The sequence below is a fragment of the Schistocerca gregaria genome, chromosome 4 (assembly GCF_023897955.1).
Source record: "Schistocerca gregaria isolate iqSchGreg1 chromosome 4, iqSchGreg1.2, whole genome shotgun sequence".
NCBI classification, from domain to species: Eukaryota; Metazoa; Arthropoda; class Insecta; order Orthoptera; family Acrididae; genus Schistocerca; species Schistocerca gregaria.
The window spans coordinates 309,894,067-309,920,604 of NC_064923.1; the positions used below are offsets into that span (position 1 = coordinate 309,894,067).

General features: G+C 37.4%; 2 protein-coding genes across 2 annotated transcripts in view; one reads left to right on the forward strand and one right to left on the reverse strand.

Annotated features, from left to right (window-relative positions):
* Positions 1 to 565: 565 nt before the first annotated feature.
* Positions 566 to 21,345, reverse strand: LOC126267700 (uncharacterized). Its single transcript, XM_049973002.1, has 4 exons — positions 21,254 to 21,345; positions 5,563 to 5,765; positions 5,292 to 5,457; positions 566 to 609 (listed from the first exon to the last, which is right to left on the reverse strand). The coding sequence occupies exons 1-4, from the start codon at positions 21,336 to 21,338 to the stop codon at positions 566 to 568; spliced, it is 498 nt and encodes a 165-aa protein (XP_049828959.1). The 5' UTR covers positions 21,339 to 21,345.
* The window catches only part of LOC126267003 (copine-8-like), a 113,833-nt gene continuing 108,637 nt past the window's right edge, over positions 21,343 to 26,538 (forward strand). Inside the window, exon 1 of the mRNA XM_049971764.1 lies at positions 21,343 to 21,662. Coding sequence (XP_049827721.1) covers positions 21,592 to 21,662 — 71 coding nt within the window. The 5' untranslated portion in view covers positions 21,343 to 21,591. The remainder of the gene's footprint in view (positions 21,663 to 26,538) is intronic.

Below are 26,538 nucleotides of genomic sequence, written 5' to 3' on the forward strand. Positions count from 1 at the left end.
CTTGTTATAAGATCCACCAGTAATATCTAAAGAATCCAGTGAAGATAGTTACAAGTGCTGAATGAAATCATGAAACGTTTAACACTTTATTTGGTATACACTGCTGTAAATTTTGTTTTCCAAATACTGTTGTGCTTACCTCCGGTATGATGTGAAATTGTCATTGATGCTTTTGTACTAATGATTTCAGGTGGTTGTTTTTTATGAAAAAAGTATCTAAGCAATTAATATGAGTAAATAAGGAAATGTGTGAAAACATGGAAGAAATTAACAATAGACAGTAATAATGACATTTGGAAATACAGTAATTTGCTTTAAGTCTGAGAACATTTGCATCTCTAATACAGATCCCAAATGCTTAATAGAGAACTTGTGATATAAAATTGCAAAATATAATAAATACTACCTGCTTGTGGCAGGAACTTTAAATTTTTTTGCATCTATATTGTAGATGTGGAATGTTGATTGCTAATGTAAGTTTATTTGTTTGCTTCTCCACGTACTCACCAGTATGGACACTGAGTAACATGTTGACAGCAGCATAAAGGCTTAGAAAGGGCTCTCCTCAGGGACTGTTCGATATTGGGGCTTGAGATAAGTAAAGGACTTCTGGAAAAAGGGATCAATAATTCAGTGACTGCAACATGTTTAAAAAGTGAGATTTTGCTCAGTCCTTATAAAAGACAGGGATCATGGAAAATTATGTTAGATGTTTATATCAAGGATACATCAAGACTGAAAGGAAATGTGCTAAATCACTTAAAAATTTTAGAGATTAAAAAAAAAAAATTCTTAGTATAGCACTGTGATTTTTTTTACATTGGATTGTCCAGCTACTTATTGGTAATAGTTCTATGTGTAATCCATATGGAGGGAGGGCGGCACTGTGGTGTAACAGAGCAAGGTCAAACCATACACTTGTTGTTGTACCATTCCTCTCAGTAATACAATTGTTTTTCTTTAATTGACCATGTTTTACATTAAAGAAAGTACATGAGGAAATTATCTATACTAGTTAATTTTGTACTGAGGCTTTATTTCATCAGAATTAATAGTTTAAGATACAGTTTCTCAATCACAAACAATAATACTGTAGTTAAATTACATGGAAATAATTTACATACAGAGATTTTTGTGAAGTAAGGTGTTTTGCGAACATGTGAAGATAAAATTTGTAGTGAGCTAATAGGTGTTGTACCTCAGGTCGAAGCCCATATGTTCCTCTTCTTAGTAAACATCTTACCTTTTTCTAAAACTTGCTATTTTAAAAGTTATTTGTAATTACAATTTTCATATTTTTAACGTTCAATTTTTAACTGGTGGTTACCAGTACTTCCAAAATTTAGTCCCATAGTTTTGTAGCCCTGATTTTTCTGCTTTCAAAAACGCCCATTCTGAGTTGAAAACTTATTAGTTTTGCTATTTCTGTGCTCTAGAAAATTTCAAATTTTAGCATTTTTGTGGCAGGATATGTGAATTTTTGTATGGCTATACATAATATTCACAATATAGTTTTGATAAATGCACCAATTTCCAAGTTATCCAACCCAGAGTTAAACAGGTTTACTTCTCTCCTCATTATAATTTCATGTCCACTAGTTTTGCTCTCTTTCCTAATATAAATCAGAATGTAATAATACACTTCCATAAATAGTTGTGGAGAACAATGCTTCAGTCACTCAGTGTCTATTGGTTAAAGTGTTAACATCTCATGATTGCTACCAATCAAAATGTAACATTGATTTGCGAGCTAGTCAGAGTCTGATACTGAAATTTGACAGTGCTATGTAAGTCACTCATGGGAACTTATAATTGGCCTGAGAATATTGGATGTTGTGTGAATGTGGGCAACTTTGAACTAGTGTGTGGAAGAAGTATTTACATGCACCTTATCTGAGTAACTGTGATCTAATGTGTCATCTACGAAATGTAATATTGTTTGTTAATGAGTGTAGCTTAATTAACTAGCATAATTTTTGAAACTCATTACTGCTAGAAAGCTTATCATCATAAAAGCAAAAGTGTGTTACAGTAAATGTGATTGAGACTGAAAACTACTTTCTGAGGTGTATGTACATTATTTAATGACTGTCAGTCCAACCACTTAATACCAGGCATGTAATACAAAATATCAAAATGACATGAGACCGCCAAAGATTGACAATCCAATAAACTACAGGGTGATGCATGAATCACATTCGTGTGTAAACATACCTCTCCCTTGAGAAATTTTTCAAGTGCTCTCTTAACAGGTTCCACAAAATACTCCATCCAGGGCACATCACACCATTCAAAAGTGGGATGATTTAACTGTCACACTAGTGTGAGGTGAATTCTCATCAGTGTGACTGATGTTGTCCTTAATTTTCTAATTGTGGTTACAATACAAATTGTTAGCTGCATCCCCAGATTTTTTTTTATTTTTTTAGTTTATGGCACTTCAGCTACTTGCGTGTCAATGATGATGAAATTAAGATGAGGGCAACACATACACCCAGTCCCAAGTGCAGAAAATCCCCAACCCAGCTAGGAATTGAACCCAGAGCCCTGAGAGCAAGAGGCAGCAATACTAACCACAAGACCAAGAGCTTCTGACCATCCCCTGCAACTACTGCATGATCTTTTCAGGATCCTTCTCAAACAAGCTTAGATCCACAGATGACATCACTAAGCCCAGAAATTGGCTTAAAAATACTAGTTACATGACCATCACTTCTCTAAGAGATCTGTACCAACTCTAACAGTCCTTTCTCATTGCTACTATAACACAATAAGACTATGTTGGTCTTCTTAATGCTTTCTTTTCTAGACTTAGCTTGCACCTTATGTACTGAACTTCCAAGATTGTCAGAATCTTTAGTCCACAGTCACCAAAGCATTGAAGATTCTGAAGATAGATTGAAGCTATCAGATTTACAATATCTCCTACGTATTTTTACTGATGAAGAAGATTTAACTGTAATCCAGTCTAGCCTTAAAATTTCTGATACAAAGTGCAGTGCACAAAAGTGCTACTCTTCTATACCTACATGATTCTTCTGTGATTCACAATTAAATGCCTGGTACTGCAATTAAATGCATCTTCAGACTATTTCTTTACTGATACAGTCTCAAACAGGACACAGGAAAAATGAACACTTGAATCTTTTCATTAAAGCTCTGATTTCTCTTAGTTATTGTATCATTTTTCACAATGTAGACAGACAACAGCAAAATATTTTCACATTAGGAGGAGATAGTTAGTGTTTGAAATTTTGTGAAATGATCTCACTGCAGTGAAATATGCCATTGTTTTAATGACTGCCACCCCAACGCGCATGTCATATCCATGACACTCTCTCCACTGTTTTGTAATACTATAAAATGAGCTGGATGTTGTGTTGTCCTCATCATCATTTCATCCTCAAGTCGCCCAGTGTGGCGACAACTGAAATAAGACTTGCACTTGGCGTCCGAATTTTCCCTTATGGGGCTTCCTGGCCAAAGATGCCATACGCTCATTTCAAATTCATTTTTAATTTGCTTTCCCCACAACACTATCTATGTGATGATTGAAGTTTAGGTTGTTTGCAATTATAATCCATAGGTATTTATTTAAATTGACAGTCTTCAGATGTGTGTTATTTATTGTGTAACCAAAATTTGATGTACTTCTTTTATTAGTCATGTGGATGATATCGCGTTTTTCATTATTTAGAGTCAATTGCCACCTTTTGCACTAAACAGAGATCTCATCTAAATAATTTTGCAATTGAACAATGGAAAATCAGGATGGAATAGTGGCAGTATTATGAAAAGGAAAGATTACTAGTCACCATACAGAGAAGATGTTAAGTTGCAGACAGACACAACAAAGAGACTGCCATACAAGAGCTTTTAACAAAAGCTCTTTTCCTAAAGTAGACAACACCCACACATTCACAACTTCCTTTCTCTCTCTCTCTTACACAGACTCAGAGGACCACTCTCTTGCCACTGGAGGCCCGATATAGTGGTCATGTGTGTGTGAGTTGTGCTTGCATGAATGTGTGTGTGTTGTCTGTTTTAGAATAAGGCATTTTGGCCAAAAGCTCAACATGTGTGGCAGTCTTTTTATTGTGTCTGTCTGCAGCTCAACACCTCCTCTACATTGTGAGCAGCAAACTTTTCTTTTTATAATACTATCATTTTGCAAGTGGTTTTGATCTTCTGGTGACTTTACTAGATGGTAAACGATAGCATCATTGCATTCAGTCTAAGAGGACTGCTCAGATTACCTCCTAAATCATTTATATACACTAGTAACAACAGAGTGGGCCTATAATATTTTTTGGGGAACCCAAATGTCACTTCTGTTTCACTTGACAACTTTCCATCAGTTACTATGAAGTGTAACATTTTCGACAGGAAACATGAATCCAATTGCTCAACTGAACTATTGTCAAATCAGCTCAGAGTTTCCAGATAAACATCACTGTATCTGCAGAAGTGAAAAGCATCATTCCTCACATTTGTTGTATTACAACGTCCAATATGAAAACCGTACAAATATTTCTCTTGCTGACTGCCATTCCTAATTATTCTTTGGTATTATGATCATTGTGACCATCAGGGTCTGCTTAAGGTATTCAAATAAAAAAGTTTTGCTTGATAAGGGAAAACAACAAAAAGATTTTTAAATCAAATTTTTTGACAGAACAGATTGTAAAGAGGATTATTTAGCAACAATTGTGCTATATAAGTGAAATGTTGGTTTTAAACACCAAAACTTTATATTATGAAAATTGATTACAAGAGAAAATGAAAATTATTCATGAAAGATAACTTTATTTGTGAATGATAATTAAAAGTATTTATGAAAGATTATGTTTGCAGGATTTGTTTGGATTTTTTGACCAGTTTCTTGGAGTTAAACTGTCATACAATGAACATTATGCAATACATGAAAATGTTTGATGCCACAGTAAAAGAGGTTAGGTTGGTTTGCATCCAACACATATTTGTTGCTAATAATACTAATTCATTTCATTTCTGCTCTGGCTTACACAATAATAATACAGGATAGAAAAATGATTTCAACACAGATGTTGCCTCTTTGTCTGGGGTTCAGATTGAGATTCAACACTACTACGCATCAGTACCTGGTTTCAGAGTAAGGACCGTAGTGCAAATTGCTTCTCCTGACATCACTGATGACCCTCAATGTTCAGTAGCATGACAAATGACACAAAATTTCTATGCAAAAAAATCTTGTTAATGATTTTGAGGTATACATTTGGTTCTAAATATAACCCAGTCTTCAGACATCTCACCTTCTGCAGCATTAACAGTTAATGATTGTAAATATGTTTTAACAATTAATGACTGACTCGCAGAATGTATGTTAGATAAGGCAGAGAGCCAGCTCCTTTTGCTGAATTCCTTCGCCTTCTCACAAAATTTCTCTCGATGTTCCCATACTGCTCTCTGCATTTCATCCTACAACAGAATTATATCTTGAGAGAAGAACATGTTTGTGGATTTTAAATTGAATCAGTTATCTAAAATGCACAAGAAAATGTTGGTGGTTGCTGAAGAACTCACCAAACTACTTTCTTCCTTTTGGAGATTTTTTTCTTTCTCAGAACACATTTCCTTCAGTAGTGACTCTTTCTGTTGTAGCATTTCCAGTTCACATTTCTTCTGGCTTATTTCATTTAGGAGATCATTTTGACAATTCTTAAGCTCTTTTATTTTCATCGAAAGTAGTTCTGTGTCTTGCTTAACTTTTCTTGTTTCTTTCTCAACTGAAAATGGCACAAAAGCAGATACAGTTATTGTTTTAAGAATGACAAAAATCAGTTTTTGTTGTAACACATGATTTCAGCTTTCCCTGTGAGGTATCTTAGTGCCACACAAAGAACACAAAGCAGTAACTGAAAGGAGAGCCTCTGTTGTTACATAGGCAGTGTGATGCTATCAGAAAAGAGCACTCAGACCACAGACATATGAGGTTAGAATCTTACTTTTGCACACAACAGGGCTCTAATCTATAACCCTTCAGTTAGATGTAACTGGCTTATTAAACACACCTAACTAGAGCAATGTTTGATGTGGGAGGTATTTGTAGACTTTCTAATGCTAAATGAAGCTAGAATCTCATGTAAAATGAACAACAAACTGCCTGTGTTTCACTATATCATATAATATTTATATAAAAGATACATAATTAACTCAGCATTGTAAAAAACTGGATATTAAAACACTGTGATATGAAAAATGTGATGTTAGTTGTGCTCCACACATTACATTTACAATAAACATTATGATGTGGACTGTGTCATCTAAACAACATAGAACACATATTTCAGTTAAATTAAACAAGTAAAAAAGATGAAAACATATTGATATGGCTTCATGTTGGTCAGTCAATCTATTGGTTATGACCTGTAGGTTAAAACTGAAGAAACTACAAAAAGGTGGGAATTTAAAGACATGGGATCTGGATAAGCTGAAAGAGCCAGAGGTTGTACAGAGTTTCAAGGAGAGCATAAGGGAACAATTGACAGGAATGGGGGAAAGAAACACAGTAGAAGAAGAATGGGTAGCTCTGAGGGATGAAGTAGTGAAAGCAGCAGAGGATAAAGTAGGTAAAAAGACGAGGGCTGCTAGAAATCCTTGGGTAACAGAAGAAATATTGAATTTAATTGATGAAAGGAGAAAATATAAAAATGCAGTAAACGAAGCAGGGAAAAAGGAATACAAACGTCTCAAAAATGATATCGACAGGAAGTTCAAAATGGCTAAGCAGGGATGGCTAGAGGACAAATGTAAGGATGTAGAAGCTTATCTCACAAGGGGTAAGATAGATACTGCCTACAGGAAAATTAAAGAGACCTTTGGAGAGAAGAGAACCACGTGTATGAATATCAAGAGCTCAGATGGCAACCCAGTTCTAAGCAAAGAAGGGAAGGCAGAAAGGTGGAAGGAGTATATAGAAGGTTTATAGAAGGGCGATGTACTTGAGGACAAAATTATGGAAATGGAAGAGGATGTAGATGAAGATGAAATGGGAGATAAGATACTGCGTGAAGGGTTTGACAGAACACTGAAAGACCTGAGTCGAAACAAGGCCCCCAGAGTAGACAACATTCCATTAGAACTACTGACAGCCTTGGGAGAGCCAGTCATGACAAAACTCTACCAGCTGGTGAGGAAGATGTATGAGACAGGCGAAATACCCTGAGACTTCAAGAAGAATATAATAATTCCAATCCCAAAGAAAGCAGGTGCTGACAGATGTGAAAATTACCGAACTATCAGTTTAATAAGTCACAGCTGCAAATTACTAATGCGAATTCTTTACAGACGAATGGAAAAACTGGTGGATGCGGACCTCGGGGAGGATCAGTTTGGATTTCGTAGAAATGTTGGAACACGTGAGACAATACTGACCTTACGACTTATCTTAGAAGAAAGATTAAGAAAAGGCAAACCTACGTTTCTAGCATTTGTAGACTTAGAGAAAGCTTTTGACAATGTTGACTGGAATACTCTCTTTCAAATTCTGAAGATGGCAGAGGTAAAATACAGGGAGCGAAAGGCTATTTACAATTTGTACAGAAACCAGATAGCAGTCATAAGAGTCGAGGGGCATGAAAGGGAAGCAGTGGTTGGGAAAGGAGTGAGACAGGGTTGTAGCCTCTTCCCGATGTTATTCAATCTGTATATTGAGCAAGCAGTAAAGGAAACAAAAGAAAAATTTGGAGTAGGTATTAAAATTCATGGAGAAGAAGTAAAAACTTTGAGGTTCGCCGATGACATTGTAATTCTGTCAGAGACGGCAAAGGACTTGGAAGAGCAGTTGAACGGAATGGACAGTGTCTTGAAAGGAAGATATAAGATGAACATAAACAAAAGCAAAACGAGGATAATGGAATGTAGTCAAATTAAATCGGGTGATGCTGAGGGAATTAGATTAGGAAATGAGACACTTAAAGTAGTAAAGGAGTTTTGCTATTTAGGAAGTAAAATAACTGATGATGGTTGAAGTAGAGAGGATGTAAAATGTAGACTGGCAATGGCAAGGAAAGCGTTTCTGAAGAAGAGAAATCGAATATAGATTAATGTATCAGGAAGTCGTTTCTGATAGTATTTGTTTGAAGTGTAGCCATGTATGGAAGTGAAACATGGACGATAACTAGTTTGGACAAGAAGAGAATAGAAGCTTTCAAAATGTGGTGCTACAGAAGAATGCTGAAGATAAGGTGGATAGATCACGTAACTAATGAGGAAGTATTGAATAGGATTGGGGAGCAGAGAAGTTTGTGGCACAACTTGACTAGAAGAAGGGATCGGTTGGTAGGACATGTTTTGAGGCATCAAGGGATCACAAATTTAGCATTGGAGGGCAGCGTGGAGGGTAAAAATCGTAGAGGGAGACCAAGAGATGAATACACTAAGCAGATTCAGAAAGATGTAGGTTGCAGTAGGTACTGGGAGATGAAGAAACTTGCACAGGATAGAGTAGCATGGAGAGCTGAACCAGTCTCAGGACTGAAGACAACAACAACAACATGTTGGTCAGTTACAGCCTTTTTTTTCTTTAAAAATATAATTGTATTCTAACAAATGCTGCTCTATTGTCTATTTTATTTATCAAATGTTTAACATATGCAGAAGGTTTCCCCAAATAGGTTGTCATTATCAAAAATACACACTTTTACCTTTGTACTGAAGCTTACAAGAGGAAAAAAATGTATCCTTGTAAGCTTCTCTGCAAAATGAAACTTCATGAGTATTTATTATAATGACAACCTGTTTGGTAAAACCTTCTGTTTGTTATAACTCACATGTATTCTATGTGAGTATATAACATTTTTACATATGCTGAAGATTCAAACATTCACCTATGGTACAGGAGAAATAGTGAAGGAATACTAAAAACTAAACTCTGTCTGAACAGGCCTTGGAAGTCCCAATGGTACTGACTGGCCGCCATGTCATCCTCAGTCCACAGGCGGATATGGAGGGCCATGTGGTCAGCACACTGCTCTCCTGGCCATATGCCAGTTTATGAGACCACAGCCGCTACTTCTCAATCAAGTAGCTCCTCAGTTTGCATCACAAGGGCTGAGTGAACCCCACTAGCCAACAGTGCTCGGCAGACCAGGTGGTCACCCATCCAAGTGCTCAAGTGCTAGCCCAGCCTGACAGCACATAACTTCAGTGATCTGACGGGAACCGGTGTGAAGGAATACTGGTAACATATTTATATACATTTGAAAACATTCTGCTATCAATTAGACATTTACTTCAACAATGGATAGATTGCCAATTTTTTTTTTTTGTTAATATCTCAGCTATTCTCAAATTCTGTTGGATTATTCATACTAAAATTTGTTTTTTGAATAAATGTAGTTGAGACTGTGGTTAATGTTCCCAGTTTCTTAGAGAGATACTTGAGAGATGTACGTGTGCGAACTCCACGTGTTGTGAAAATAAAGTTAATTACAATATACCCGAGTGTTTATGCAGTTTTGTTATATCTAGCCCTATGCATTATTGATCTTTGATGAATGTCATACTTTTGTGATGTTTGAAAGAAATGTTTCACTTTAATGCGGCATTTGATGTTTCATTAGCACAAACAAAACTGTGTTATCCTTCACTTTATGCTTTCCATTTTCCCTGTTAGTCCTATTTGGTATGGGTCTTTCACACTTGGGCAATATTCTAAAATGGGCTGCACAAATGGTTTCTAAGCAATTTACTTTGCAGACTCATTGCATTTCCCTAGTAATCTGTCGATAGACCAAAGTCATCAAACTGCGTTATCTACAGCTGAGCCTACGTAATCATTCTATTACATATCCCTACATGGTGTTACGTCTAGGTATTTGTATGAGTTCACTGATTCCAATCTTGTGTCACTGATACTGTAACCATTGGATTACTCTTTTTTTTTTTTTGGAAAGTGCACAATTTTTATAATTTTGAACATTTAAAACATGTTGCCATCCTTGGCACCACTTTGAAACCTATAATGCGAGAATTGAGATTACTATGAATACTGTCTGCAATGTTATTGAGATACAACATGGTCAGCAAGAGTCTGAACATGCTTTCCTGTGGCACACCCAGAGTTACTTTTGCGTATGTCACTGACTCTCCATCCAGGATAACATGCTGTGTGTATCCTTCCTGCCACCCAACCTACTCAAAAATTTTCTTCGATACGCCTAAGTTCATACTTTTGATGATAAGTGTAGAAGTAGTACTAAGTCAAATGCTTTTCAGAAATCAATAAATACTGTTTATCTGCCTGACTGCCTTGATCCACAACCTCCAAGTCATCATAAGAGAAAAGAGCAAGTACGATTTTATATGATCAGCGTTTTCAGAATCCATGCTGGTTGGCTAGGTGGAGATAATTTTGTTTAAGAGACCTCCTCATTATGTTTCAGCTTAGAATATATTCCAAGAATCTACAACAAATGGATGTCAAGGATATTGGATGGTAATTTTGTGGACAGGTATGACCTGTGCACTGTTCCAACTACTGAGTACTACTTTTTGTTCAAACGATCTATGGTGGATTATGGTTAAAAAGGGGGTTATGTAGCTACAAATTTGGTATAGAATCTGCTACGAATTTAATTGGGCCCTGGAGTTTTGTTCAATTTTAGTAATTTCAGCTGTTTCTCAATAACACTGACTCTAATATCTACATTAGTCTTTGTTGTACTGGTGCAAAAATTAAATTGGGGCAATATCTCTGGGTTCCTCCTCAGGGGACACCACCTTAACATGGCACTGTCCACACGGGTGAGGAGGTTCGCATGCTCTGGATCTGGAGAGCTATGCTGGCAGTATCTTAGCTACAAGAAGAGTCACCCAAGCTGGTCAGGCCAAAGGTGGGAGCAAACAAAGTGTGTCACACAATGGCCTATCGCTCCCCCTTTCCTATCCCAAACCTGTCCCCACTATGCCCTTTTCCTGTCATTTCCTGTTATATGTATAAGACCTCAACAGCAGCAACAGCAGAAAAAAAGTCTCTCAGAGCAGTGAAGCTAGCAGAAGAGGCACATTGTATCTCTTTGGGTACAAAAGAGTACAAGCAGTGACTGTACTCCAGAGGGGCGGCTACAGACAGTGTCTGACTCATAGTGAGCGGCTGATTTTAGGCTGGGCAACCTTCTACCAATGTGGAAAATAACAGGAAACTACCACATTACATTGCCAAGCTGTACATGGTATGTCTCTCCATGTGAAAGATTCTGGAGTTAAAACTTTCCCTCATTCGGGTCTCTGGGAAGGGAACACATTGAGAGTAGACATATTTGAAAGGAAGAAAGGGATAATAATGGAAGGAAGGAAAGATAAGGATTGGAACACGGAATGTGAAGACACTATTGCAAGCAGGAAAGCTAGAGACTGCAAAACTGGAGATGAAAAGGAACAGATTAGATGACCTTGGTTTGTGTGAAATGAGATGGGGAGAGAATGGGGAGATAGAAAGTGCAGATTATACGCTCTTTTGCTCAGGGGAAACCAAGATGGTGAAAACAGAGTAGGAATATTGATAGGGCTAAAGCTGAAAAATAAAGTAATGAAGGTACAATATATTGATGGAAGACTGATGATAATATGACTGAAGGGTAGTTCGAAAGATTTGGTGTGAATACAGGTATATGTGCCAACCAGCCAGCATAGAGATGAGGAAGTGGACAAATATTACGAGGAAATAAAAGAACTCATCGAGAAAGAAACTAGAAATGCCTGCATTATCATCATGGGGAACTGGAATGCAGTGGTGGTCGAAGGAAGAGATGAAGATGCAGTAGGTAAATTTGGATTAGGAATAAGAAATGAGAGAGGTGAGTGACTAATTAGTTTCTGTAAAGAAAATTCATTAGCAGCGGGTAACAGATTATTTGAACACCACAAAAGGAGACGTTACACATGGATATCAGATTTGAATAGTGAAAGATATCAGTTGGACTACATCCTGATACAAAATAGGTATAGGAACTGTTTGAAGAATGTACAAGCTTATCTAGGAGCAGATATGAATTCAGACCACAACCTAGTAGTGGGAGAAATACAAGTAAAGTTGAAAAAAGTCTGGAGAGGTAAAGCAAAAGAAAGACTAAACGTAGAAAGACTCAAAGAATTAGGAAAGACGTCAGATTTGGAAAGCAGCTTTACGGAAAAATGGGAAAGACATAGTGTTGATGAAAGTGTTGATGACAAATGGATAAAAATGAGAGGAGGACTCATGGGCTCTGCCAAAGAAGGAATTAGAGTATCCCAAAGTTCCAGGAAAGAATGGATAACAGAAAATATGTTGAAAAAGATGGAAGAGTGGAGAAAGTGGAAAAATGTAGAAACTGAAGAAGGCAAAAAGAGGTACAGAAAACAGAATAATGAATTAAGAAGAGAAACTGAAGAAGCAAAAGAAACATGAATGAAACAGAAATGTGACGAAATAGACAAAATGGCGAAAGAGGGAAAGTACAAAATGATGTATAGACTGGCTAGTGTGAAAGTTTTTGAATGTAAAAGAAAGAGGAATAACATGGAAATAGAAAGAGCAGATGGTACTCTGGCAGAAGAACAACAGGAGGTTTTGAACAGATGGCAAGAATATATAGAATGTCTGTATAATGGGGATGAAATAAAATGCAAAATTAAGGTTGAAGAGGAGCAATATGTGCCGGAAGATGGAAAGGGATTCACCATCTTGGAAGCAGAAGTAGAAAAGATGCTGAAGGAGATGAAGAATAGGAAGGCATATGGAATTGATTATTTGCCAGCAGAACTGTTGAAGGATCTGGGAAAAAAGGCAAGAAAAGAAATGGTCTGCCTCTGTAATGAGATATATGACAAAGGGGAATGGCCTGAGGACTTCCTTGCAACAGTTATGATACCAATAGAGAAAAAGAGAAATACTAAAAAATGTGAAAAGCTTAGGACCATCAGTCGAATTTCTCATGCAACTAAAGTTTTGCTGAGAGTGTTGAATAGAAGGTTATATGGCAAGCTGGATAGAGGGAGCAGTTCGGATTTAGAAGAGGAAAAATAACAAGAAATGCTATTGGCCTGTTAAGTACTATAGGGGAAAGATATATGGAAAAAGGTAGAGAAATGCTTTTTATAGATTTAGAAGAGGCTTTTGACAGAGTTCAGTGGAACAAGTTGATGGATTTTTTGAAGAGGAAAGGAGTAGATTGGAAAGAGAGATTACTGATATAGAACCTACATTTATGCAAGAAAGTAAGGATAAGGATTGGAAATGAAATGTCAGAAGGAAGCAGTATTGGATGAGGTGTTAGACAAGGTTATTGTCTTTCTCCACTGTTGTTTAACAAATACCTTGATAACTGCAAAAGTCTTAGAAGGGAAAAGAGGAATATGTATTGGTGGAAAGAGAATAGAATGTATAAAATTTGCTAATGACATGGTATTAGTGGCAGAAAGTGATTGGACAGTGAATAACATGCTAAAAGATCTGAATGAAGCTTGTGTGGAATTCGGGATGCAAATAAACACAGCAAAAACAAAGGGTATGGTCATCAGTATAAGACACAGACTGTCCAATATTAAAATAGGACAAGCTACCATTAGATAAGTAAGTGCATTTAAATATCTTGGAAGCACAACTGAAGACTTGAGATGTTACCAGGAGGTGAAAACTCGAACTGCTACAGCGAAGGAGGTATTCAACAGAAACAGGAGACTGTTATGTGGAAAATTATACAAAAGTCTTGACAAATGTTTTGGCTGGAGTGTGGCACTATATGGGGCAGAAACATGGATGCTGAGACGATAGGATCGAAAAAGGTTAGAAGCATTTGAGATGTAGATGTGAAGAAGAATGAAGAGGATAATTTGGATTGAAAGAGTGAGTAATGAAAGAGTACTGCAAAGGTTTGGTGAGAGAAGATGTCTGCTGAAGAAAGGAAAAAGAACTGGCTGGAACATTCATTGAGAAGGGAGTGCTTGTTAGCAGATGCTTTGGAAGGTTTGGTTTGTGGGAGAACATTGAGAGGAAAAAGGAGATACAAGATGATAGGCAACATAAAGGGAAGAGGAAATTATGCGTACCTGAAGAGGATGGCAGAAGACCGGACAGCCTGGAGAAATACTATATGAAAACCTGCTTTCTGGCAGAAGACTAATGATGATGATGACCTCTGGGTTTTCCTTTGTGAAAAAAACATTTAAAAATTGAGTTCAATGTTTTTGCTTTTTCTTTGATAACCTCAATTTCAGTCCCTGTCTTTTCCATGAGTGTCTGGACACTAATGTGTGTACCACTAAAAGCCTTTACATATGACCAGAATAATACATATGAATATTGTAGGAAGTTAGAATTTGAAATTTTTTGAATAACAGCATAAAGCTGTCTGTTCTTATTTCATTAACAATTATTCCGATTGCTACTTTTTTAGGTTTGAAAAGTTAATTGCATCACTCGACTGACCCTACATTTCTTTGCCACAGGTCATAAAATCATTAAAATATGAGATATGCCATTCACATAACATCATCTTCTACTTGTGGGTTAATGTTTTGGAGAAAAAATATGGTGGAACTTTGTTTGTTAGTTATAGTAGCAATGTAGTCTTTCTACAGAAAACAGTTATCTACAATGAGTTCTAAGAATTTTGAGCTTTGAACACATTTATATTCAGCACTTGTAATTGTGAAGATTCCTCTATTTTTGCTCTGTTTTTTTATTTTTTTAATTTTTTTCTGAACAGCATTGTTTTAGTTATCTCATTATTGATAATAAGCCTGAGTGACAGACTCAACTATAATTTTTGTTTTCATTAAAGTATCATGTAAATTTGTGCTGGTGGTTATACTAATGCGCGCGCGCACACACACACACACACACACACACACACACACACACACACACACACAGGGGGTGTCCCATCAAGAATAAAAAAATTGTGAAACTTACAAATAGTCAGGGATGCCGCTATGTCAGGGGCTCACACAATAGGCAGGAGTGGATAATTCACATTAACATAAAGTTAGATTTTTTTACATGGCACATATACATTTTTTCCACAGAAATGAAAACTAGATGTACATTTAGTAATGGGAAACTTGCTTTCACTGTTATAAACCTCATACATTCTTAGATATTAGACTTTAATTAATGGTAACAGCACTGTGTTTTCTGCCATAATGTGCAGGGCAAGGATTGGTTGCACTGTACTGCAGTCTACTGTAAATAGACAGCAAAGATGATGTAACTTACCAAACGAAAGCGTTGGTATGTTGATAGAGACACAAACAAACACACACACACAAAATTCAAGGTTTCGCAACCCATGTGTGCTTCATCAGGAAAGAGGGAATGAGAGGGAAAGACCATAAATATTTTCTATTCAGTCTACTAGTGACTTCTGCTTGGGCCTGTTGTACTGCTGTCAGTGTCAAACAGGAAATTACACTGTGATGCATTTAATGTATGATTCTGACAGTGCTTTCCCTGCTTTGGTGTGGCTTGTGACATTTGCAGTCATCTCATTGATACACTGGTCTGTGGTAGTGAAGAAAAACCTGATATAACGTTCATTCATGACAATGTTAAGGAATGCAACCACAGCTGTGGCAGTGTAGGCTGAACACTATTCAGATCGACAGTGTCCTTCGTGTTGTACCATTTACAACATCTGCTCAAGTCTCATAGAAACAGGCAACTGGGCCAGAAAGTGTCAACATACTAATCAAATGCAGCAACTAACAATGACAACAGAACTGCTATTCTGGTTGCTGTAGTGCACAATCCTGAGGTGAGTGTATTACAGACTGCATGCATTTCTCCAGGACCATTACTTCTGGCTGTTCACAGCCAGTATATATTGAACTGCCTCTTCCACATAAAGAGAAACCATGATATCTACAGAAAGAGAAATGAAGTTCACAAATACAGCACTTGCAACAAAGACAGTATCGACATGCCAAGGTGTCGATTAGCAAAGACACAAAACAGCTTCCCAATGGTGGCCCTAAAATTGTTCAATGCTCTACCTGATGACATTCAGTCTTTACCATGGGAGCAGTTTAAAACTATTATTTTGTGTAGCTAAAAGAGCAACACTTCTACAATATTGAAGAATTCTTCACTAGTAATAGCATAGTGTTTACTTGAACTGCAGCTCAGTTCCATGACTCCAACAGCAACTGTTACATTTAATTTCATTATACACTTGTATCTATTTTATTGTTGTGATATTATTGTAATCTAATTTATAACTTAAATATGTCTTGCAGTATTAAATTACTATCAGAGTATAGTGGTATTCATGTATTTTGCTAATGTTGTATCTTGATGCTGTCTGTCCAGCTGTGGCTGTAAATGATACAGAATTGGTAATAATAAAGGCCACAGTAGTAGTAGTAGTACTAGTAGTAGTAGTAGTAGCAGCAGTAGTAGTGTGTGGAGAATTTTTTGCATAGGCATACACTTCATCTGTATCATATCTCACTTCACCAAGAACAGTACAGGAATGACTTTGTATCCCACATTGAATTCTACCATTTTGATCTTCAGTAGTTGCAAGGTCATCCTGACTTCCTATGTGATACATTGTTTATGGATGAAGCTTTGTTCACAAATCATGTTCATGTGAATCTGCAGAAAATGCACTACTGGTCCATGCAAAATCCCCACTGGCTACACATGATTACTCCCAATGACAGTCGAATGTCACTGTTTAGAGAGGTATCATCGGTACCACCTACTTTTTTCAGGGAACATTAACCTGATGGTAATATGCATCATTTCTGAAAGACACTCTACCCTCTATCCCTTCTCATGGAGGGCTTGGAATTGAAAATGCACCTACCAATGTGGTTACAGCATGATAGCTGCTCCGCACACTATGTAGATGTTTCCATTGAAGTTGTGGATGCAATGTTTCGAAACGGGTTTATAGGAAGCGGAGATCCTGTGAGCTTACCAGCACAGTCCCCTGATGTGATGCCATTACAGTTCTTTTTCTGGGTGCAGGGAGAGTGTGTATGTCCCATGGAAAATGTAAATGATTGTATGCCATTTCTGGAAACCCCCAGTGCCACCAAAGGATATGCAAGATATTACTGCTGTGTGTGCAGTAATCTCTGTGGAAACACCACGATCTGTGCAACACTCACTTCTTTACCATCTCCACAAGCGTACTGATGCAAATGGTGTGCAATTCGAACATGTACTGAGGTGACACAGGTCCATTGGATGTAACATCACCAGTTATCTGTGAGTGCATTTTCTGTGCTGGATATCACGCAAAAGCTTTAAGTTTCTGTGGGCTATGTGCCACAAATAGCTGTGTTTAGGACACTAACCATGTTAGCCCTAAATTGTACCTCTAATTTTCATTTCTGTTGGGAGGAGGGATGTGCCATTTAAGTTCAAATACACTCCTGGAAATTGAAATAAGAACACTGTGAATTCATTGTCCCAGGAAGGGGAAACTTTATTGACACATTCCTGGGGTCAGATACATCACATGATCACACTGACAGAACCACAGGCACATAGACACGGGCAACAGAGCATGCACAATGTCGGCACTAGTACAGTGTATATCCACCTTTCGCAGCAATGCAGGCTGCTATTCTCCCATGGAGACGATCGTAGAAATGCTGGATGTAGTCCTGTGGAACGGCTTGCCATGCCATTTCCACCTGGCACCTCAGTTGGACCAGCGTTCGTGCTGGACGTGCAGACCGCGTGAGACGACGCTTCATCCAGTCCCAAACATGCTCAATGGGGGACAGATCCGGAGATCTTGCTGGCCAGGGTAGTTGACTTACACCTTCTAGAGCACGTTGGGTGGCACGGGATACATGCGGACGTGCATTGTCCTGTTGGAACAGCAAGTTCCCTTGCCGGTCAAGGCATGGTAGAACGATGGGTTCGATGACGGTTTGGATGTACCGTGCACTATTCAGTGTCCCCTCGACGATCAGCAGAGGTGTATGGCCAGTGTAGGAGATCGCTCCCCACACCATGATGCCAGGTGTTGGCCCTGTGTGCCTCGGTCGTATGCAGTCCTGATTGTGGTGCTCACCTGCACGGCGCCAAACACGCATATGACCATCATTGGCACCAAGGCAGAAGCGACTCTCATCGCTGAAGACGACACATCTCCATTCGTCCCTCGATTCACGCCTGTCGCGACACCACTGGAGGCGGGCTGCACGATGTTGGGGCGTGAGCGGAAGACGGCCTAACGGTGTGCGTGACTGTATCCCAGCTTCATGGAGAAGGTTGCGAATGGTCCTCGCCGATACCCCAGGAGCAATAGTGTCCCTAATTTGCTGGGAAGTGGCGGTGCGGTCCCCTACGGCACTGCGTAGGATCCTACGGTCTTGGCATGCATCCGTGCGTCGCTGCGGTCCTGTCCCAGGTCGACGGGCACATGCACCTTCCGCCAACCACTGGCAACAACATCGATGTACTGTGGAGACCTCACGCCCCACGTGTTGAGCAATTCGGCGGTACGTCCACCCAGCCTCCCACATGCCCACTATATGCCCTCGCTCAAAGTCCGTCAACTGCACATACGGTTCACGTCCACGATGTCGGGGCATGCTACCAGTGTTAAAGACTGCGATGGAGCTCCGTATGCCACGGCAAACTGGCTGACACTGATGGCGGCGGTGCACAAATACTGCGCAGCTAGCGCCATTCGACGGCCAACACCGTGGTTCCTGGTGTGTCCGCTGTGCCGTGCGTGTGATCATTGCTTGTACAGCCATCTCGCAGTGTCCAGAGCAAGTATGGTGGGTCTGACACACCGGTGTCAATGTGTTCTTTTTTCCATTTCCAGGAGTGTAACTTTGTGTTGAAAGTAATGTTTCTTTACTTTTATTGATTGTGCATTCCTGCCCATTGTCTGAGACCGTGACAGCAGGCTGCAAGACAGCACAGGGAACTTCAGCATTAATTCTACCTCTAGTTTTCATTTCTGTAGAGAAAAATATATATTTGCTGTTTAAGGAAACCTAACTTTGTGTGAAAGTGGTGTTGTTGACCTTTATGGATTATGCATTCCTCCACATTTTGTGAGTTCCTGACATAGATGCATCCTTAACCAAATGCATTTCCCACATTTTGTTTCATTTCGAAAATATATGAGATGGCAGAATTAGATGCTAGAACACCCCGTATATATTAGGAACGAGAGAGGTCCTCAATACTGCCCTATACCATGATTTATTGTTAAAATTCTGATAAATATTTCTTTTGTTTGGATTGTATTTCTGCTGCTTGTTTTTTTTATTTTTCAGATATGATTTAATGATACTGAGAGCATTTCCTCTAATCTCATAGTGGTGAAGTTTCCTTTGTAAAATGTCATGGTCATCTAGGTTGAAAGCTCTAGATAAGTCACAAATATGGACCTACATTAAAAACGATTTTGGCCTTGGTCTAATCCCTACTGAGATTATATTTAGATATTCAAATACAGGTAAACTGTTGATTTTCCTCTATGGAATCCAAGCTGTCTACCATTTATGATAACAATTATTTCATAATATGAAATAAATGTAATGTATGTTTTGTTTCCAAAAACTTTTGAGGAAAGGCGTAGCAGACTAACTCTTCTATATCTGTAAGAGCACACTGGAGCTCCTTTTTTGTGCAATGGCAAGATTCTAGTTATTTTCGTTCCATCTGGAGAACTACTCCCTTTAGACATGAAATAACTAAGTAGCAAAGTGGTTTCAGATTTAAAATTTTATTTGAAAGCCAATTTATGTCAGTGGAGGTATTTTTATTTCTTTACCATTAACTACTCCTTGCTATGTAGTCGAATATAAATAACATGAGTTAATGGTGGAGTCTTGTTTATTTTTAAGCAGCTGTGAGGCTTGCAGAGGATAACTTTTGTTATTTTGTGTAATTCTTCGGCACATGCTGAAAATATTGTTAGCAGTTACACGATTTTTATGCTATTGTTACTTTGAGCTTTAGGCTTTTGCTAATATTGCCTGACAGTTTACCTGTTTCTCTGTTAATTATCTTCCATATGCTTTGTTTTACACTATATGCAGTAGATTCTGTTTCTTTTAGACATTTCTGTACGCCTTGGATAGTAATTCCCATAACGAACTGTTCTACTAGGTACATACCTATCAAGTAGATAGGCAACTATTCTTCTAAACCTGTACCACAGCTCTTCTAAATGCTCATCCCCAGAAATATCCTGGTTAAGAATTATATCTTCAGTCTTAGTTATGAACATCTGCATCAATGGTTTCCATTGTTTATAAAGTTGATCTACTCAGCTACAAAAACGATTTACATTAATTTATGTTTTACTGTAAATACCAGTAATAAGTTTTTCCACGTCTTTCTGAAGAAAGAATTGTATTTCACTAAGTCATACATAATACATCATTTTTCATATTTTTATTAATTCGCAACTCTGGATTTGTCAATTACCTACTGGCAAACTACCCTCCAAGTTCGCAACCAACCATATGCGTAAATAATCAATGCCTCTTGATGTTTACTAGTATTTCATCACATGTAGGCACACTAATAAATTTTCGTGGATAAAACATATGAAAAAAAACTGATAAAGACATATTACACATTTGTGCACGTTCGTAATAGTGAAACTTGATGCATTTTCCTCAAATCTTCGAAATTTGTTGAAGAAAAGTAAGAAAGCCTAAATAGGTCCACACTCAGATCGCATTGGACATTGACTGTGAGAACAATAATTAACATAAGAATTGGTACTGTGCTCAGTGTAACAACAATCACAATGGTGGAGCTTCCAAAGTAAAAGATGAAAGAGCATTAGATATTCATCAGTCACTTCAGTGGCGAATATTGACATGTAGATGATAAACCACAACTTATCGGGGAATAATATCTCGAAAAAAAAACGTGCAGCATTGTTGCTGCAAAGTATGAAATTTGTGTAAAGTGTCGTTTTTAAAGATTCACTAATACACGCATTTGACAATAGCTCGACACAAAATATGGTAAGTTAAATTACTGCTGCACCAACAATACTTGTTTGTCTCTTACCATATTACCAATACCAAAGTCACGTAATATTTGTGATTTTTCCTGTTACTTCATGAAATTAAAAGATAAAAAGTCGCCATGCTACTTGTTATACAAATATGGATAAAGTGAACAACTAATTTAATGAAGTAAGCCCCACAACAAGGACAAATCTATTACTTAGTTGGTGACATAGTACGAAAGGTCAAGAAAAAACAGGAAATAATTTTAGCTATCTCCTACTTGATAATAAATGTTGTCTTTTTTTCTCCATTAACTGTTCGGTCTCCCGTACTTTATTGATTATAGTGTCGATAGATTCCTCCATTTTTAGATATCCCACATTCAGCAGAAAACGGTAACGCGATTGCAAAAACATGCGAGATGCGTTCTTCGGTTCCAGTTCGTTTAAAAACAGCGCCACCAATATTAAACAGTTGCGCCAACGGTATACATGAAAATACATTTTGTGTTATTATCTTTGCTAATTTGTTTATCAGTAGTAAAGGACGAGTCTGAGGTGGGCGTTTTGTACAAGTTTAATGTTTTGTTAAACTGACATTACAACAGTGAAAGTGAAAATGTCAGCAGGTTTTGTACCAGGAACGGCAGCACAATGCACAGCGGAAGTTGAGCTCTCTATATCTTGCAGGTATTTGTATTGTTAATTGAGGAAGATTGTAATTTGATGTGCTTCTCCGCTGAACCGAAAACAAATGTGACAGTTTTGACATACGCACTGTATCATTTGTATTTGCTGCCAGTCCTCGCACATTTCAATTTCTGTCAAATATTACTCTTTGATTTACGGAATGACTTCGTTATGTATAATCAAGGAAGCTTACCGTACACTGGAGTGAAGTTAACTGATGGACCAAGTGCATCCCGAAGCGCATAAACTTTCGCATGACCACGTAATATATCGGGAAGAATGAGCAATACCAGTTCAGGTCACAATCGACAGGAATACGTACGAAAACAAAGTGCAGGTTTAGGTTACAGCATCTTGAACGTTAAGAAAGTGTGCCCAGACTGAAAACACCTATAGAGTGTGGCTACGTCTATTTGTTAATTAAGAAAGCACGTATTCGCTCATATTGAAAGTGTTGTCCTTATAAAACAAAGATTCTTTGGAAGCCCCATACAACATGAAGTTTTGATCTAGCAGTGGTTCTTTACTCACAGTGATCTTCTGACTACTGCACTTAACTGTTGTCTTATATTCTCTTCTTGCGTCCTTTCAGCATATTGTCTTTTTCATGTTTTCATGGTATTCACCTGACTGTCACAGATTCCTCCCACCTAATCAGTAATTAGATCAATATTTTCAATTCTCTGCAAGATGCATTTCTTGTATGTACCATGTCTTTATATTTCATTATTTCATTCACAGATGGAAAGTGACAAAAATATCTACTTATACATCTTTATGGTGCCTTGTTAATCAATAATTTAAGATGGTTTATGCTATTGTTAGATCTTTTTCTTGTTGATAAAATGTTAAAGTAGATTTTCTCAAGAATTTATTTGTGCATTTCAGGAAATTTGTAGCACTTTGTTTCTCAGTTTGTGCTGTCCCTATTATGTACAAACATATGATTCAGTGTTCCCTCTCGTGCAGACGCTAAACGGGTCCCACAGTTTTGAACAGTGCCCTATCATGGCATGCTTTTTAAGGAAGTGTTTTATAGGCATCTTTTCCCTCAAATATCAGGTTCTGAATCAAGAAAATGAATAACTTCCCATAAAGATAGACAATGAATTGATCTGAGATAGCTCTAAAATTGCAGAAACTTTTTTTTCTGTCAATAGCAGATAATTTAGGTTTGAACACTTCCTTAGTAGTTGGCTTACAGTTCCTAAGAAAAGCTTCAAAACTAGTTTAACAAAATTCAACATCATCCAACATTTCCAAAAGAAATTTTCAATGATATTAATTTGTAAACATATATGTTAAAGCGGTTTTGATGAATAGGTAGAAAAATAATATTGGGCAGCTGAAAATAGCCATACTTGGAGATAATGAAGCTTTTCACAGATGGGTCATTCCATGTCAAAGAGACCAATATTAAAACGTGTCCGCACTCACTCGTCTCCAAATCTAATGCAATTTGATGTGAAGGTTCTGTATGGTTTTTGATGATTATATACCAAATTTCAACCCAGTATCAGTGGTTGAAGTTTTAGGGACTTTTAAAGAGAGGCTACTCATAGTCACATCACATATGAAGGTGCAAATGTGCCAAATTTGCCAGGCTTTTTTAAAAGTTCTAGAAAACATTTGGTCATTTGCTCTAATATAAATGGACAACTTTTTATCCTGAATCAAACCATGGCAAAAATTAGGGATTTAGCCACACCTGAATATAGAAACAAGTATCTGAAGCAATAAAAAAATTCATTTCACTAATCTGAGGGCCAAGGTTTGACTGACCACTGCTGCTTTTTATATGAACCAATCACACGAAAACTTCAAAGGTTATTTCTGTGTATGATGTGTGTGTGGATCGAATTTAATTAACATTGGATGCCTAGATGAAAAGATGTGCACCAGCAGAGTTGGCCAAAATTTTCTTCATGTAAATTTTCGAGTGTTTTTGGGGGCAATATCTCAATTGTCTTGTTCAATCTTTTTTTCTTGGCACAGCTGGAAAGAGCATGCTTTAAGCTTTCAAATCTATATTGTTGAAGTTCTGGATCTTACATATTGATGAGTAAGAATAGGGGAAATGAATTATCAATAAATACAAAAAAAATTAACACAGTTCGTAGGTGTAAGTAAAAAAATGTGTAGTTGTAGTGTCTTTTTAATAGTATAAAGATAGATAACTATGCTAATAAGAAGTGTTTTTACATTATTTTACAGTATAGAATAAAAATATAATAAAACTTCAGAAATTGCTGTTAAGATTATAAAATCTAGACGATCATAATGGAACACTATGTTGCTTTAGAATGTTTTAACCCTACAATGCATAGTGATGCATATATGGATTGTCACTCAGTTTCCATCACCATTATAAAGCAGTGATAGTTTTTTAAGACTCACAGCAGTGGTACAGTGCTGAATCACCACTTTGTTGGTTTCATTATTGCCAATTTTCATAGTGCCAGTGTTCTGTGCAGTGTAATCATTGTTGTTGACGTAGTAGTACAGTCTTAGTGTTCGGTACTGAGTGTTTGAATAATCAGTAGATAATCATTGTTGTAGCTGAAGGTAAGCACTAAAACAATATGTTGTGATATGTTAATTTGTATATTTTATATGCAAATAAGTCTGAATCTGCTATGCTTCAAGCCACAATACTCATGAGCTTTCAAAATTGCTTGTTGTAAGTTAATAAACTATTGTGAGAATGAATGAAGAAACTCTTGCACCCTGCTAGTTTGGTGGATCAAATGGAGCTGATTGTCATAAGTCATCGCCTTTCTGTTATGGCGGAAGTCTTCTGCAATCATTTAAGGAAATGTCACAAGTAGACAAGGAGCTACTACGATGTTGCTCCGGGCTTGATTTGTCCATACCATAATGCCTTGTTGATGATAAAATTTCAGTTTCTGCGGAAGACATGCTAAAACCCATTTAGCAAAGAAATATGTGTAATGAAGGCTTTAACAGCAGTAACCATTGCAATGTCTGACAGGTTGAAGTTGCTGACTAATGGAATTTTTAAACTTGGTCGGAAAATTTGTACTAAATGTGGACATGAAGTGGTCCAAAAACAATCATCCCACCAGGATAAGCAAGAATCACTATCCACTGAAGACATGGACGTTGTTGATGCTTGCTTTACTGCTAATACTTCATCATCATCAATTGGAGAGTCACCATTAAAGCTTCAGCGGATCAACAATAGAGATTCAATGGGATACATGAAGTGCAAAGTTCTGAAAGCCCAAGGCAGCATTGCGAAGGTAACTGTCACAGCTGCTGGTGTGAGCCAAGTGGGTGTTACTCAAATGCAAACAGAAGAGTGCCAAAAATGTGAAGACATGGATGTCGTAATTGAAGACCCTAAGATTAACCCAGATGGTCCTGAATTATTTGTTTTTTAAAATTGATTATCTTATCTACATTCATTCATAAGGTTGTAAGGAAGAAAGTAAAAACAATTTTGAGTATTTATTTTTATTCAGTATTTCCAAAAATGGGCGTCCTTCCAGAAAGACATCAGGACAATAAGGGAACATGTTTTTAAAGTATATGACATTGCACAATTAACTTGTTTTGGTTTTTATACTTTCAAATAAACATAAATAAATTTGAATCATGGGCTAAAACAGATAATACATACAAAAAAACAAAGAAAATAATCTATACACACATTTTATGCACTAGTATAAGACAGAAAGCAACAAAATTTAAGTGGTTCGTCACATTTTACACACATAGTAGTAGTTTTTTGTGGTAACTTCGACATTTCAGCTGGTTCTTCTTTTTTGTTATTTCGTCCATTGGTAATTCAGCAACATAATGTTCTCTTCCATCAAATCTAGAACCTAGTTTTGCCCCCTTATACTAGGACGTCCTTTGCTGGTAGTGACTCTTTTGTTACTTTCAAGAATTTCAGTGACAATTTGACGAAGAAATGTCAGATGATCTATGAAGAAATGTCAGATGATCTATGGGTTCTTCATTGTGCTTGTAAAGATCCCAGGCATTTTGCTCTGCAATGTCTATAAAATGTGCAGCAATCGGGAAATTGACCACATTTTGCCCTCTTACAAAGCATATATATATGGATACGTTTTGGTTAGTTCACTCTATGCCTCCTTTATGAATATTGTAGAAGTGTAATAAGTTAGTTGAGGCATGCAAATCCTTTCCTTTTGTTCCCTGGAAACGGTTCTAGGCTCTACAATCTGGAACCGAGGGTTGCAGTTTCGAATCCTAGGTTGGGCATGGATATGTGTGATGTCCTTAGGTTAGTTTGGTTTAAGTAGTTCTAAGTTCTAAGGGACTGATGACCTCAGCAGTTAAGTCCCATAGCGCTCAGAGCCATTTGAACAATTTTTTTGTCCAAAAGTTCCATCAGTGTACATCGTTTCCTGTGAATACAAAATGACAACATATTACCCTGACGTCCTTGTGGAAGGACGGTTGAAAACATCATTGAATTACAACTTATGAAAACTATCAATTGTAATATGAACCCATAAATTATATAGGTTAATTCTTTAAGATATTATATGACAATTTTCAGAATTATTGATGCAGTATGAAAGAAAATATACACACCCATCGATGACAAGGGCAGTCAGTTCGTCCAGGGTAAAATTGGCGCTATTTTCAAGACATAGTTTCTCACTCACTATGAACAACAGTGTCAAACTGACAGTCGCACACGCAACTGACTCTGCCTACTTCATATAACAATGCATCACAGCCTGTTGCAACAATGTGTTATTCACAAAAATAAATAATTTCAACAGTAAGTGACATCGTCCTTCCAGAAGCATGTCAGGGTTATCTGGGTTAAGCTTCAGACGCCAGGCAGTTGCAGTAAATCTCAAATTTTGACCCTGAC

Bases quoted from the DNA above. Each gene is read 5' to 3' on its own strand.
- LOC126267700 (XM_049973002.1), bottom strand. From the start codon at position 21,338: ATGGAGGAATCTATCGACACTATAATCAATAAAGTACGGGAGACCGAA. The intron at 5,766-21,253 runs GTAGGAGATAGC...TGCCATTTTCAG, and splicing joins AAGACAACATTTATTATCAA to TTGAGAAAGAAACAAGAAAA. The intron at 610-5,291 runs GTGAGATGTCTG...CCCTTTTTCCAG, and splicing joins AACTGTTAATGCTGCAGAAG to AAGTCCTTTACTTATCTCAA.